Below are 14,874 nucleotides of genomic sequence, written 5' to 3'. Positions count from 1 at the left end.
TCTGTCAGTCTGATGTTTATTTTTGTCCTCCTTAGGTCCCCTGAGGGCCCTAATTTAATTCTGTCGACTGTAATTACCTGCATTTGATGTCTTTCGAACTGCAGGGATGCAGCGAAACCCCCCTTATCGGTTTAGAAACCTTGTGCGCTTTTATGAGAAAGCTTTACGTACATTCAAACAACAGGTATTCGCTTGCTGTGCGAGATTAAGAACAATAAAGCACAAACCATAAAGGGTTTTTATTTGATTACAAAAATCTCTGCCAAAAAATACATCAAAGTGCCCCTAAAATTTGCGCTTTACTCAACATGTCAGCAGTTTTGTCACACTGAGCATTTTAAATGCAGTAGCCAAGCTCAGAAATAGCTTTTTGTAATGTGATATTCACAGTAAATGCAATTTGGTGGCCTGTGCATAATTTCATTCACGCATTAGCATGGCTTCTGTGGATATATATTTACTGTATTACCTTTTATACAGCTCATTATAGGCTATTAAATGCGACAAGAGTATGAACTCTTTCCAGGCGTCACTTATCACTCAAAGTTTTTGCATATTACTGTCGACAGTCTAAAACAAAAGACCCCTGTGTGCGTGTTCGGGAGTCTAGACGGGCCATGTTAATGATGGCTGTTGAACTCTCCTGTCTTCAGGGTTTAATGGGGTTATATGAGTGGGGTGGTGGATTGGGGACCCTGAAATTGGAGCCTGCTCATAAACGGCCCCCAAATCGAGCCACAGGGACCCTGCTGTTGCATATTAGCACTCTATATAAAACGGACCCAAACCTCCAGTGCAGCCCACAGCCTCTGTACTATAATCCCTAATGTTCACCACTAACAACAAACAGGTCATCAATTACTTTCAAAATTGGCTTTGATTTTGTGGGTTTATGTTGTTTCCTGTTGGAAAAAAGGTGGTAGCTGTTTTACATGGTCTCTAGTTAGTCCAAGCTGGTCTGAATAGTTCACTAGCTTGACTCCCAAATGGTGGACCCGGTTTTGGCCTGGTAGACCTTCTTGGTCAAGCTGGTAAATTCTGGTAGACCACCTTGGATTAGGAAAAAACAGCTACCCTTTTGTACCTTTGTGTGAGGAACAAACCTTGACAGCCCAGATCCCCATTCAGTTTCATTAGATCTGAGATGATATTTTCCCTTCAAGCATTACCTGACCAGATTTTTTTCCAGTAGGGTTGTGATGTTAAATTTATTGTTAAACAGTGGAAAACTCTTAAGGACTATCGCTTTAACGATCTAAGACTTTTCCCTTTTATATAACAGCATAACCTTGCCTTTTTCTGACACTATAATCAGCAATGAACAATGGAAATAAAGTCAGTCTTAAAGGGTTAGTTCACCCAAAAATTAAAATTCTCATTTTTCATTTTTGGGTGAACTAACCCTTTAAGTTGACACAACGCCCACTCTTCCAACACAACCTTTGCCATCCTAATCATTGAGTGCATTTAACGATTGGATTTGGAGTCGTTTCCTGGCACGGGCGTGAGAGATGAAAGTTAAATACAAGCCAAAATGATAGTTTAGACTGAAGGACATCATCCAACAAATCCACTTCAATCAATTCTGAGGGCCGTTGGACTGTACAACATGCTGTGGTCACTTTTATTTCTCCATCCAGAACCATTTTGACCTGAAATAATTTTGAAATGTATTCCAGTTCAGGAATATTTTGAATGGATAGTCCACCCAAAAATGAAAAGTCGTTTGCTCACCCTCATGTCGTTCCAAACCTGTATGAGTTTCTCATGTGGGTAAACTGTCATGACTTTAACTTAAAATACTCGTTCTGATTTTGTTCACTTCACCCTCTTTATCTTAATTGTCAGTACTTGCTAAATTCAGCCATGAGAGAGAAAGTTGTCATTCTCTGTCATGCTTAGGTGCCAACGGAGAGCGGTTTCTGCCATTCAGGTGTGAAATTCCTCCTCGACTGAAGTCAAGGCAAAGGGTCGAAGGAGTTCAACTGTTGTGCAAATGGATTACTATGGATTAATCAAGTATACAGCACTGAGAAACACTTCTTAGGGAAATGGATGGACGGAAAATCTTCTAAGCTGTGATTGAACCACAACCAATTTCATCCTTGGGAATTAAGGGACACTTCATTGAAAATATCTTGCAAGTCTTTTGGTTGGCTTTTAGAGCTGAGAGATTATACCAAATCATAGTGGTTTTCAGCTACGCCTGCATATTAGCAGTAAACAGTGTAGCGGTCCCTAAGGGAACAACATCTAACTTCCAAGCAACATCATCATTTCAGCCCTTCATATGTTGGATAATGACAGAGAACTGCTGCCAACTTGACCTTGCACGTGTTCGCTGAGAACAGTTTGCGGTGCCAAGTTTGATGTGGCTGAAGGACCCGGGTTAATTCAAAGGATGAACTTCCACCCCCAATGGCAAACGAATGGTGTATTCTGAGCATAACCGAGAGGTTACGGTGGAGGGTGGAGCGGAGGCTTCTGGTAGGAGACCATAGCAGGTGTGGTGGCAAATTTTCATGAGAATTGCAGATTCAGCAACAAAAAAAACCCAAAGCTCAGGATTTTCGATGAGAAGTTAGGTTTTGGCTGCAATCTCGCTCTTGACACCAAAGTGACAACCCGCTACTGAAGCGCAAAATCGTTCATGAATCTTTCTTCACAGTGGAGTGAGACACATTTCTCTGGCAGCCCAAAATGCAGATCTGTTGCACCTATGTGACACAAAAGCTTGGCACGCTTTTGCGTTTCCTCTCGCATCAAATCTTCAAAGGTCCCACTTTAAGTCTCGCTGGGATATAGCAGGGCGCTCATATAACCAGACCCATCTGGACTCACCACAAGATCTGAGAGGCCCTGCCAGCACCACAAGGTCAGCAATATTGTTAAAGATTCAAAAACATGGCCTTGTTAAGAGGCTAAAAGCTGGGTTCTTTGATAAAGTAATGATGATATTGTTGGGGAGTATTTAGTCTTGCAAAACCACACATTTGACAATTAAAGTCTAGTTTACTTTGAGTTTGAAACTTATTCCTCCCACTTATAAAGGAGCATATTGTTGATTAGGGCTGGGTATCGTTCAAAAATGTTCAACCGATACCTAGACTTCGATACCAGTTCCTGAACGATACTATTTTCAATACCAATTTAATGAAATCCGTTTTAATAAGAGTCAGTGTTTCTTGAGTCAGTGCTGACGGTTGACATTGCCGACTCGTAGTCGAAGACAGTCAAAGACGGAGCAACTTTCTGCTCTTAAGTTTATTCCGTGCACTTTCAAGTGCTGCTTCAGATTTGTCGTGTTGCCGGCCTTGGCAGCGATTATCTTGTCGCAAATATTGCACCGCGCGCTGTTGACATCGTGCCTGGTGAAAAGTAGCCACACTTTTGATCTTTTCCACGTATGGGGGTTGGGACTACACTACAGCCTCACGTGAGCCACGTCTCCGGGCGTAAACTAGTGTTTTTCCTTGAAGCCTCGCCACAGCCAATCATGCTGCATACTTATTGGCTCTCTGACGTTGACAAGATTTACCCTCTAGGTATCTTAATTTGGTACTGAACGACAAGACATTTTTTGATACTCGATGGTACCGAGGCAATTCGGTCAGTGCCTAAAAAGTATCAAACTCAATGCCCTATTGTTGATCAACAACAACAGCAACCAACCACAGCTCAGTTTGTTTTTAAATGCCGTTTAGCGAAGGGTTTATCTGAAATGTTCATACCAAAATAATAGGCCGGTGTCCTTTTATCTTTCATGGCGCGGGGAAAGAAGGCCGCATTTGAAGGAGCCTTCGAAATAGGACATCCTTCGCCGCGGTGAAGCAATCGGCCTTTGAACGATGCAGTGTCTGAATTGGGACACAGCAATTTTCTTCACACACAGTATGAGTTGCAGTCCGACACATTTTTGCACCCCCTTTTGATTGATAGGATATAATCGGCCCTGATAAACAGCTGTTTTTAAACAATCGGCTAGATAGTGAAAATAATTGCTTTTATTGGCCGATGCATTGGTGTATTCTTATTTGTTCCCATGTTTACTTTTTCAGGCACAAAGCTGAACCTTGGCATTACTGGCAACAAATTCAACCAGTTGAGCTACAGGAGTCATAAATGGCTTTAAAAACTGCACTATAAGCTCACAGACAAACTTAAAAGTTGTTTATCCAAAGGTGAGGGTTTACATTCAGCCTCTGCTTATTTTGTATAAGTCTCATTAAGTTTTGGGGATTTAAGGAAGTTTGTAATTGAACAAATCCCCTATAAGAAACTGTGAGAAGGGCCGTGTGGTGCAGGGTTCAAAGAAAGATTTCCAATAGATCGTCTTAGCATAAAACGCCGGAATCCATACCAAATGAGGAGGAACAGCTGTGATAAAAAGATCCCTTTAACAAGTGACAACATTTTCACTTGAGTTTAATGATTATGTGGAGACAGAGACAGTGACAAATTGGCCACTAAGGGGTTCAGTTTCAGCTTTATTGAGAAAACAGGAGAGAAAAAGAGATAGAGAGACAGTGTGAGCGCGTTCTCCAGGGAGCGCATTGATCTGACAGTTCACTTGGTTTGTATTTTTCCCATTTACAGTGCGAGGGTCCGACCCGTGACCCACCAGAGTCCATCCTGAATACCGAGGAGGAATAAATAAATAAATTAGACTGTGGATGAATTTAAGAAAATGTTTGAGAAGAAAGTGATGCTCACAGAAAACAAATACGGAAACATTGGACCAATGTATACATTGATTATTAAACAGGCACATAGAGAAACAGGTAAGCCACGTGAGCATGTGTGCATGGTAAGCCTAGCTGTTCTGTAAGTGTGAAAATTAGCTAAGTTAGCTAAATATGATAAAACCTCAGTCTGGGAATGTCCTCAGCTGGATGCATGAATCATAAATCAAGCAAATCATGTTTGTTTTTTGTTTTTTTATTTCTAAAAATGCAAGTTGCATGCAATGAGAGTGTGCTGTACTACATGTGATAGAGTGACAGTTTGAAAGGCACTGTGCCTGCTAATGTGGGCGCTAATGCATGTATTAGCGTGGCTGTCGTGTGGGCGCTAATGAGGCTGTACCGTGTTTGTTGTTACAGAACAAATGAAATAAACAGTTTTGAAAAACTGCGAAACCATTCAGGCACACTTTGTTTTCTGAGCTGATGATTCAAAAAAGAAGTTCAGACTTGAGGATTAATTTCCTGCTCTGGCGAAGAGGTTAGATGAGATTTGAACAGGCATTCTAAGAACTACTAGAACCAGACAAAGGGTTTCTGTGTCTTTTGTGAAGGATAATACGCTAAATTTATCTACTCGAATCTCTTGCATTTCAATCTGAGTATTTGTCCTAACCAGCCAATCAGTTAGCATAATTACTAGATGACAAGAAATGAGTTTTGTAATTATGACTTTGACAAATCCATGAATGGTTTTACTGTTTTCTGAATGATGAGGAAGCTTAGGGATAAGATTTAGCGTGAGAAAGGAACAGCAGCAGACATAGAGTGAATTGAGAGGGAAAAAGAGAAGTTGATAACGTAGCTTGGGTTTGTCCGATTTTTTTCTTTTCCTTTGCTTTTTTTTTTCTGCCACGTTTTACACACTGCATGCAAGAGGCTGCCACAAGTGTGTGTGGTCTTCATTAAAGACCCTGCTCTACAGGACTAAAAAATCCTGCTCACTTATTCAGGCCAAATAAACCCAGGACTTTTCCTAAAAAGTAGAGAGATGTGGGGAGAGAGAAAGCTGAAAGAAGCCTTTTATCCGTTACCTTTGCCAGCCAGAGTCAAGATTTGGTAGAAAGACACTGAGATAAAGCACTTGGACACACCCACTTGTGGCCATCGCGCACATAAATAAGCAATTTTTTATCATTTTTGTGCAGCATCAAAGCAAATCATGGTCATAAAAGACAGCTGGCTAAATTAAAGGGTGTTCCTTTAACCTTCTCAAATTGAGAAAGACGTTTAAATCATCTAATGGATGGAACAGATTTGTCTGCATTCTCTCTCTCTCTCTCTCTCTCTCTCTCTCAAACGCACACAACTGTGTGAAACTTCCCATGAGAACAGCTCAGAAAACAAAGTCCTGCCCGTTTCCGTACACCCGTCACAAAACAACCAGCGAGGTATCCCAGCAACTGTGTTCTGCATATGAGGCAAGAAGAAATATGAACAAATTATAACAATTAAACCTCTAGCGCTAAGCTGATTTCCTTTCCTGGAAACAAAATTCTTTCTCATCTCTATTTCACACAGTAATTCAAATAATATTATAGCGTGCTGCTCGCAGCAACCTTTTCCATCATAAACAAATACAAAGTAAAACAAAACACCCAAAATTCTTACATTTACCGAAGACCAACCAAGGGAGGAGGGGTTGTGGGAACAGTGTGCTTGAGGCCAACTCGCAGTGACCTCTGACCTCCCGACTGCTACAGATGCTCCCTGACTGACCCAGTGGGCGGAGCCCCTGCGGTCACTCACAAATGTACACGCCCCTTCAAAAAGGCATCATTCAATGCCTCTTTTTTTGTCATTCTTATTTTAGCGTGCATCTTCATATATGCACCGTATAAATACACGCACACAAAGGCCGTCTGAGTATGGGAGAAAAGAGAGGGAACTTCCAAAGGGAACACGAAATTAGAAGTGAGGAACTGAAGTCTGATTGTATCTCAAGTCTTATTATTAGTCTAGCCGCTCCTTTCTGTGAAGCTTCGATAATGGCGATGGCTGGCAGAGTATATTAATAGATAAACCAGTTGAGCTGGTACAGCTCAGAATATGTCATATTGCTTTTGATGATTGGGAACAGGAGCCTTTACACTGATAATGTACAATTCAATAGGCGAATACATCAGGACTTCAGTTTCAAAAGACCACTTTTGAGTGGTCCACTTTACGCATTTGCAGTTGACCGACAGCTCCTTGGTTGTTTCGAAATAATGCAACCATCCCAGCGGATTTAAATACAATTTTACATTTAGGTGCTTGGTTGATTCCCCCGCCTGTGTCTTTCGGCCATGGCCATTCTCCCATTGATCAACCTCGTTGAACGAGCTCGGAACGTGTGCGCAACTGCGTATCTGTGTTTACTGCAGTTTTAGGTAGCTGGGAATGGAGTAGTTGAACATAAGAAAGTCCAGTTTGTAGAGTTGGTAGAGTTGGCTTTGCTGCTGGGAGCTGATGTTGTTGAAAAACATGGCCGCCATTTGGTCGGTGGTACGGGTGGATTTGGCGTACGACGGGAAGTGCAATGAGTCGCCTACCCCTGCCAGCTTGAGCACGTAGTTGGCGTCCTCCTCCAGAGTCTCGTACTTGCCCACCAGGTCGTAGTGGATGTGGCAGGGGTGGCAGAGCGAGTAGACTGTCTGCCAGTGTTCGTTGAGCGGAGCCTCTCTCTGAGTGCCCGGGTCCACCAGGTAATCGGCGAACTCCTGGAACTTGACGTCGGCACCGCTCTGCAGCGCCTCGGCTGTGGCGTTCTTGCGGTACCGGCGCACGATCTTTGTCCCGTAGCGTTTGTGGAACGAGGTGTTGTAGCGGAGCGTGAACTTGTTGCGGTAGGCCGACACCAACCGCTCGAAGGGCTCGCGCACGAAGAGGAACTTGAGGTAGTTCTTGAGCCGGTGGTTGATATCGGGGATGCTATACTGGTTGAGGGTCTTGAGGTTGGAGGGGATGTGGGCCTCGTTGGACGGAATCTCCATTGGGTCGCTGTACTTGCCCCGACTGCTCAGCACCATCATGACCCGCTTCCAGTTGGTGCAGGCCACTTTCGGCACGTAGCAGTAGATGAGCTCGTGCTCCTCGTCCACCACTAGGTGCTTGAGGTCGCTGGGGGTCAGGACGCGGCGCTTGCGGCTGGACGCGCTGTGGGCACGACACGTGTCCGCCACCTGATCCCGCCGGGCCTGATGCAACACCGCCGCCGCTGAGAACTCGGCCTGAGAAAGAGAAGAAGAACAGGGTGAAACAGTAGCTCAAACAGTAGAGCATAGCACCAGCAACACCAAGATCATTGGTTCGATTTCCTAAGGCATGAACTGATAAAATGTAGACCTTCAATGCAATGTAAGACGCTTTGGATAAAGCGTTTGCATAAATGGGAATATAAATGTAAAGACTCATTTCCCACGTGCCATTTAAAGCCCTGTGAAGACCATAAATCAGCAGACAGCCATAAGAGGGAAAGTTTGGCACCAGACAATATCATTAAAATCTTAGCTTAAATTCTCTACAGCAGGGGCACTTAATTCTTAATTCTGCTCCTGGAGATCTTCCACCCTGCACAGATTAGTTTTAACTCGTGAAAGTTTTAACACAGCATCCTGTCATTTTAAATATTAGCTGTTTAATTAGAGTAACTTTGTAGGAAGGCATGAGAAAAATATTAAAACATCACATGTCGTTTTTCTAAATTTCTTTTATATTGTCACTGTACTGAAGCTAAAGCAAATTATTAAAATATTATCTTGAGACTATTTACTTTGTGTTATTTTGATTTCTTACTTTTTAAAACTATGGCTGTCAATAAAATAATTGTAATTGATCTTGTGAATTTTTACCTCTTTATAAAAATGCTAAATGCTAAACAGTAAAAAATAATCTTAATTTTACATTAACTTACATATACAAGATACCTCATGTAGCACTGAATTTTATGCAGATAATACAATGTATTGCGAAACTCAGTTTGGGAAAAAAAGCATCCATGATGGTGGACAAAGGTGAGATAAGTATATGCTTTCCAAAAGAGTTTATTTAAATTAAGATAGACTGTTTTTTAATATTTGCGCATGACATGATAGCAACTTGCTAACTTCATATTCTATTGCAGTCAGACGTAAGTTGCATCCCGCGAGCTGTGCTATTTTGGGGTGTGTATCCTATTTAAGAGTGCTCCTAAAATCCTGAACTTCTTCCACCCTATAACAAAAGCAGTGAACAAACACCATCTCACCATATCAAACAAACCCAAGACGTGTGAAAGGTTCTGCTGAAGGCCTGAGGCAGTGAAAGTGGAATCTTGCTGAGCTGTGTTGACCCTTCCCTCAATCTGCTCAATAGGGTTCAAAAGTTAAAGGTCAGCCTTACAGGTCAGTGGTGAATTTAAGACTACCAATGCAGTATTTAGCATCTATTTAGAAGGGTTTCTAGTCATTCAGATGTGGAAAGGAATGAAATGTTGTGCTATTAAAATTCAATTTCTCTCTCTCTCACTCTCTAACTCCATCCATCCACTATCCATCCATCCACTATCTGTCTGTCTGTCTGTCTGTCTGTCTGTCTGTCTGTCTGTCTATCTATCCATCCATCCATCCATCCATCCACTATCTGTCTGTCTGTCTGTCTGTCTGTCTGTCTGTCTGTCTATCTATCCATCCATCCATCCATCCATCCACTATCTGTCTGTCTGTCTGTCTGTCTGTCTGTCCGTCCCTCCATCCATCCATCCATCCATCCATCCATCCATCCATCCATCCATCCATCCATCCATCTATCTGTATGTCTGTCTAACATTGTATGGAAAGGAGCATCATCTGCTAAACTTACTTTTAGGAAAAAGAAAGTCTCCCGAAGCATGTTTCTAATAATGAGGTGAGTAATTAATTGTAAATGGACTATTCCTGTTTTAGATGTTCTTTAGTAGTTAAATTAGATATCTCTAGCTCTAGTTTCACTAGGTTTCATCAAGTTTCTGCATGCAATGTAACATTTAAAAAGGGAACAGCCACCCACATACTCTCTCTCTCTCTCTCTCTCTCTCTCTCACTCTCTCTCTCTCACTCTCAGCCTTTTTCACTCTCGTTTATACACACCCACTCTCATTCGTTTGTGCGCTCTGTTTCAGTGGAATTTCCCCAGAGTTTTATGTACAGTATTTAAGACTGTTTCAAAGATTCCTAGAATAAAGCACGCCTTATCAGCATATCAATTCAAATGGAAACCAAAACCATGTCTTTGCATAAGTTCAGGTTGTGCACACTTTTATTCTTAGTTCACTCAAAATTGAAGATTCTCTCATGTAATTCCAAACCTGTATGACTTTCTTTCTTCCACAAATGTTTTTTTCATTCCACTGCATCTTTGTAAGAAATATTATTGATTAGATTTATTGTACTTTCATGGTGCTTTTTGTTATTTTTGAAGCTTGACAGCAACCATCTCAGCCAACTTTCATTGTATGGAAAATAGCAGCGTGAACAATTCACCGAATCCAAAGAAAAGTGACAAGCAAACTCTACAGGCAATTCATTCATCGACCTCAAACATGCATTAACATTTGTAGCCTAAGGTTAGTCACTTTACATCTCTCACCTCTCAGTCTAACATTAACCTAGATAAATATGTGCTATTATTAGGCGCATATCCAAGCTAAATTAGTCCCGTGTTTACTGCATGACGTTTAAAATAGCTATTATTATCATAAATGTGCTACTAGTCGTCTAATGACTTCAATGAATGACTACCAGTTGACTAGGACAATCTTTGGACAGGGGCAGCCCTAGATTTTTGCATGAACTATTTCATTACATTTTTATAGACGTTATGCATTTTATTTGGGTGTTAGAAATGAGTGTTTCCCAGTTTATGGGCGGCAGGCATGTCTTGTGTCTAATGAAAGAATTAATTGGAATGAATAATGAAATGAATTCTCTCTTTACACACTCAGTAGCTCAATTAAATTGCTAAAACTCCACACAGAGCCGCATCAGGCGAGTGTGTGGCAGAGCCGTTTCCAAACGCTCAGAGCTTTTCTGGGAATCCTAGTCTCTTCATACATATATAGCTAATGATATAGTGTCCACTCTAGTTTCTGCAGACACGTCAGGACTTTGGTAATAGTAAACCTTGATATAAAAGCTTGAGCTGGTTTTCCTGCCATGATGCCATCGGGCCTGAACTCCATTATGCAGGGGTATAGATAGGAGAAATGGGGTCATAAGTGGAAAAAAAAGGAAATGGAGAGCGGTAAATGTGAGGGAAATCAAGGTTCGGTGACTCCTGGTTTAGTTCCCTGAAAAACCTCTGCAGCTATTTTGCGGTCCATTTCTACAAGCCTGTTTTCTGCTTTCTTCTCCTCTTTCTCTGCTCTGGAACACAATCGACCATGGCATCTACACATCCGTACGTCCACAGGGCCGGTTCAAAGCACAGACTGTTTGTGATCGTGAGCTGTGTGTTGAGAGGTCTAACAACAGCTACACATATCGTTGACCAAAGCTACATTCACTGAGTCAGTGTTTGGGATTGACAATTACATTTACCAACAGCCTATAGGAGCATCTCGAATACTGCCTGTATGGATAAATAACTCAAGCCCCTTTTCTATTGTCACGATAGCTATTAATAATGACTGTAATCATAGTGACAGTGATGGGAGTAAATATCAAACATGATGACTTTCGTAATGCCAGAAAGTAGTGGTCGACCAATATATCACCAGAGCTGTCACTGGAGAGCAACTTCAAATCCTAGATTTCAAACCCTTGTGCGCTATGTCCAATTGGCTTTTTTATTATAATAAATAATTTTACAATTAAAATAGGATTATAGGATTACAGGATGAAGAAGAAATTGCTATCTACATTTTTTTTTTTTCATTTTTTTTTCATTCCGTTCAATGTTCAAATAAATTTTGTAATTATGTATAAAAAACATTATTGCTTAAATTTTGTGCATCAAAAATATAAAACATTTACAGATTTATTTTTCAAAATGATGATTTTATTAATTCATTATTTTAAATTATATAGGTAATTATTATATAACATTTTCATTTTATAGCAGCAACATTGTGTATATAAATTCAAGGTTATAAAGGTCGAATTATTTGTTTCATATTGATTAATTTTATCATAATTAATTTCAAATATTGTTTTATTTTTATATTATGCAACAACAAAAAAATATATATATATACATTTGAACTAAAATATAAAATATATTTTTATATATATAATTTTTAAATTTAAGTATATATATATAGAGAGAGAGAGAGATGAGCTATAATAGATAGACACTCACCAAAAATAACATATTGATTGACCATTTGTAAACAGAACCAGTTTTAGCCCAGTATCCTAACTGAGGCTACCTTTCACAGGTTTTATCTATTGTTGTCTTTCTTTCTCCTGTACTCACACAGATCCATCATCAATCTTTCACACACACTTTCACCTCATTATCACAGAGCAGACAAGGATGCTAAGATGTATGGGCTCTCTCTCACCCTGTCTCTCTTTGTTTCTCTCTGTCTCTCTCAGTATCTCTCTCTCAGACACAAACACACGTTCACATGCTGCTTCTGTCAGTCTGTAGACGCCCTGAGCTCATTTATTCCCAGCACACCAACACAGCTATAGCTGCTCTCCTCTGCAATTAGATAGCTGGAATGCATTCACATTACAATAATCCCAGAATGACACACACACACACACACACACACCTGCCTAAACTCTGGCAGAGGTTTGTGGGAAATAACATATTTGCATTCAGTAGTAAGATGCATTAACAAAAGATCAATTAAATTATTTAATAGGCGAATCTGTCGAATAATGGGTTTAAAAACATATTTTTCCAAAAGTACCCCTAATTTATTTGTTAAACTTTAATGAGGAAAAAATTACCACGCTCACCTTTAATGAGATTCAAATCCCACAGTAAAACACAGCTGGCAGTAGCCTGCGGTAATTGTAACATTTTGTCAAGTCGATGCACAACAACAGAGCGCTGAGAGCCGATGTGTGCGAGCGTGTTTGAGGTACGTTTGTGTTTGTGTGCGCTATACGCTGATGAGCTCTCATTTATCTTTCCTGAAATAGAGAGCCTGCGAAACACCGTAAGAAGCAAACATAAACAGCACCAGGAGCAAAGCATTACTAATCATATATTCAGAGCGTCTGTGTGCCCACCAGGAGAGAGCGGCAGTATATGGGCCCTGTGGATTTTTAGAAAGTAAACTCTCTTCAAAATACTTTTCACACTCTCATTTACCTAATTTGTATACAAATACTGTTCAGCCTTGGAAATAAATAGATTTAAAGGAGAATTCTGACATTTTTGTTATGAAAGTCATTATGATTTCCATCAGAGTGTCAAATAATGGAAATTACATTTTAAAAAAATGTAAAATGCCAATTTCGTAGTTAACATGTTATGTAAACAAAAGTATGCATTATTAAATACATTTAAAATGAATTAATTTGCCTATTACAACTTGAAATGAAAAACATTTTTAGTACATTTTGAATATAATAATATTTTAAGTGGTTGTTTGTGTAAAAATGATGCAAATAATTTCCACATCATAAATGTTTAAATATTTTATGATTCAGTTTTAATGTTTGGAATGTTTTATTTTTTAGATCTTTAGTTGATGATAAACATGATGGATTTTCATAATTTAACATCGAAAGTCTTGTTGAAAGTTGCTTTTATTTTATTACTATTTTGTCTATTTTTGTACTAATGTCTGTTTAGTTTTTATTTATTTTTGATACATTGTTCTTTATTTATTTTTATAGTTTTATTTGTAGTAATTATAGTTAAGAAATCAGTTGAGAAACCAACATGTTATTTTATTTAATTATTTGTTTATTTTTAGTCCTGTTGAAAGTTGAAATCTGTAAGATTGCATAAAAATCAACCTGTGCCTGTAGTTGAAGAAACACCCACTAATGTCTCATTCAACGTTTGTAGCTTATGCTTTTCAGGAGATTCATTCTCAGTCTCTCACAGTCATAAACAGGTTGTGGTTTGACCCTGTGACTGCGGCGACCTCAGTTGCTTTTATAGAGGCTAGCTCTTATAAGCGTGAGATGAATTATTAAAGAAAGTCAAAGCCTTCTCTCCATCTGTCCCCGCGCTGAGGTTTATCATCCATTTATATGAGCTCAGAGAGAGAGATTAGCACACTCAGAGGGCCCAAGTTTAACTGGAGAATAAATTTGATTTCCTTGCTGGAGAAGTCCACAATAAAACGACAGACTGAGTAAAATTCTGCACTTCTGTACACATAAGATATACATTAACAGTTCTATTATATTATATTATTGTAAAATGTTCTATGATATTTTTAAAGAAATTTTTTACGCTTTATTTTAAGGTGTCCTTGTTATAGTGTGATTATACATTTGAGTACTGAGTAATATTAATATTAACAACATGGTGTGGGTTAGGAATAGGGTTTGATTTGGGGTTAGTTGCATGTAATTATGCATACTTTACTGTTACTAACATATTATGTAACAAGGACACTGTAAAAAATAAAGTGTTACCAAAAGTATGCTGTTCCAAACCTAGAAGAACATTAATTTGTTTTTACAAGCCTTAAAGGATAGTTCACCCCAAAAAATGTAATTAGCTCATGATTTACTCACCGTCAAGCCATCCTAGGTGTATATGACATTCTTCTTTCAGACGAATACAATCGGAGTTATAATAAAAAATGTCCTGGCTCTTTCAAGCTTTATAATGGCAGTAAATGGTTGTTTCTGTTTTGAAGTCCATAAAAGTGTCTATCTATCCATCTATCCATCCAAGTGTCTAGTCATCTATCCATCATAAAGTGCATCTATCCATCATAAAAGTGCATCTATCCATCATAAAGTGCATCTATCCATCATAAAAGTGCATCTATCCATCATAAAGTGCATCTATCCATCATAAAAGTGCATCTATCCATCATAAAGTGCATCTATCCATCATAAAGTGCATCTATCCATCATAAAAGTGCATCTATCCATCATAAAGTGCATCTATCCATCATAAAAGTGCATCTATCCATCATAAAGTGCATCTATCCATCATAAAAGTGCATCTATCCATCACAAAAGTGCATCTATCCATCATAAAGTGCATC

At 39.4% G+C, this 14,874-nt stretch overlaps 1 protein-coding gene across 7 annotated transcripts in view; it reads right to left on the bottom strand.

Moving 5' to 3' along the window:
• Positions 1–4,467: 4,467 nt before the first annotated feature.
• chst11 (carbohydrate (chondroitin 4) sulfotransferase 11) overlaps positions 4,468–14,874 on the bottom strand; it is a 42,101-nt gene continuing 31,694 nt past the window's right edge. For 5 of the 7 annotated variants that reach the window (XM_084111433.1, XM_084111434.1, XM_084111435.1 and 2 more), the window contains one exon: positions 4,468–7,954. In XM_084111433.1, the coding sequence (XP_083967559.1) occupies positions 7,100–7,954 (855 nt within the window). In that variant the 3' untranslated portion in view covers positions 4,468–7,099. The remainder of the gene's footprint in view (positions 7,955–14,874) is intronic. The other 2 variants (XR_014605782.1, XR_014605783.1) reach the window with 1 other exon arrangement.

This window comes from Abramis brama (assembly GCF_963993115.1).
Source record: "Abramis brama genome assembly, chromosome: 4".
Classification (NCBI taxonomy): Eukaryota; Metazoa; Chordata; class Actinopteri; order Cypriniformes; family Leuciscidae; genus Abramis; species Abramis brama.
This window is presented reverse-complemented; position numbering and strand designations above follow the sequence as displayed.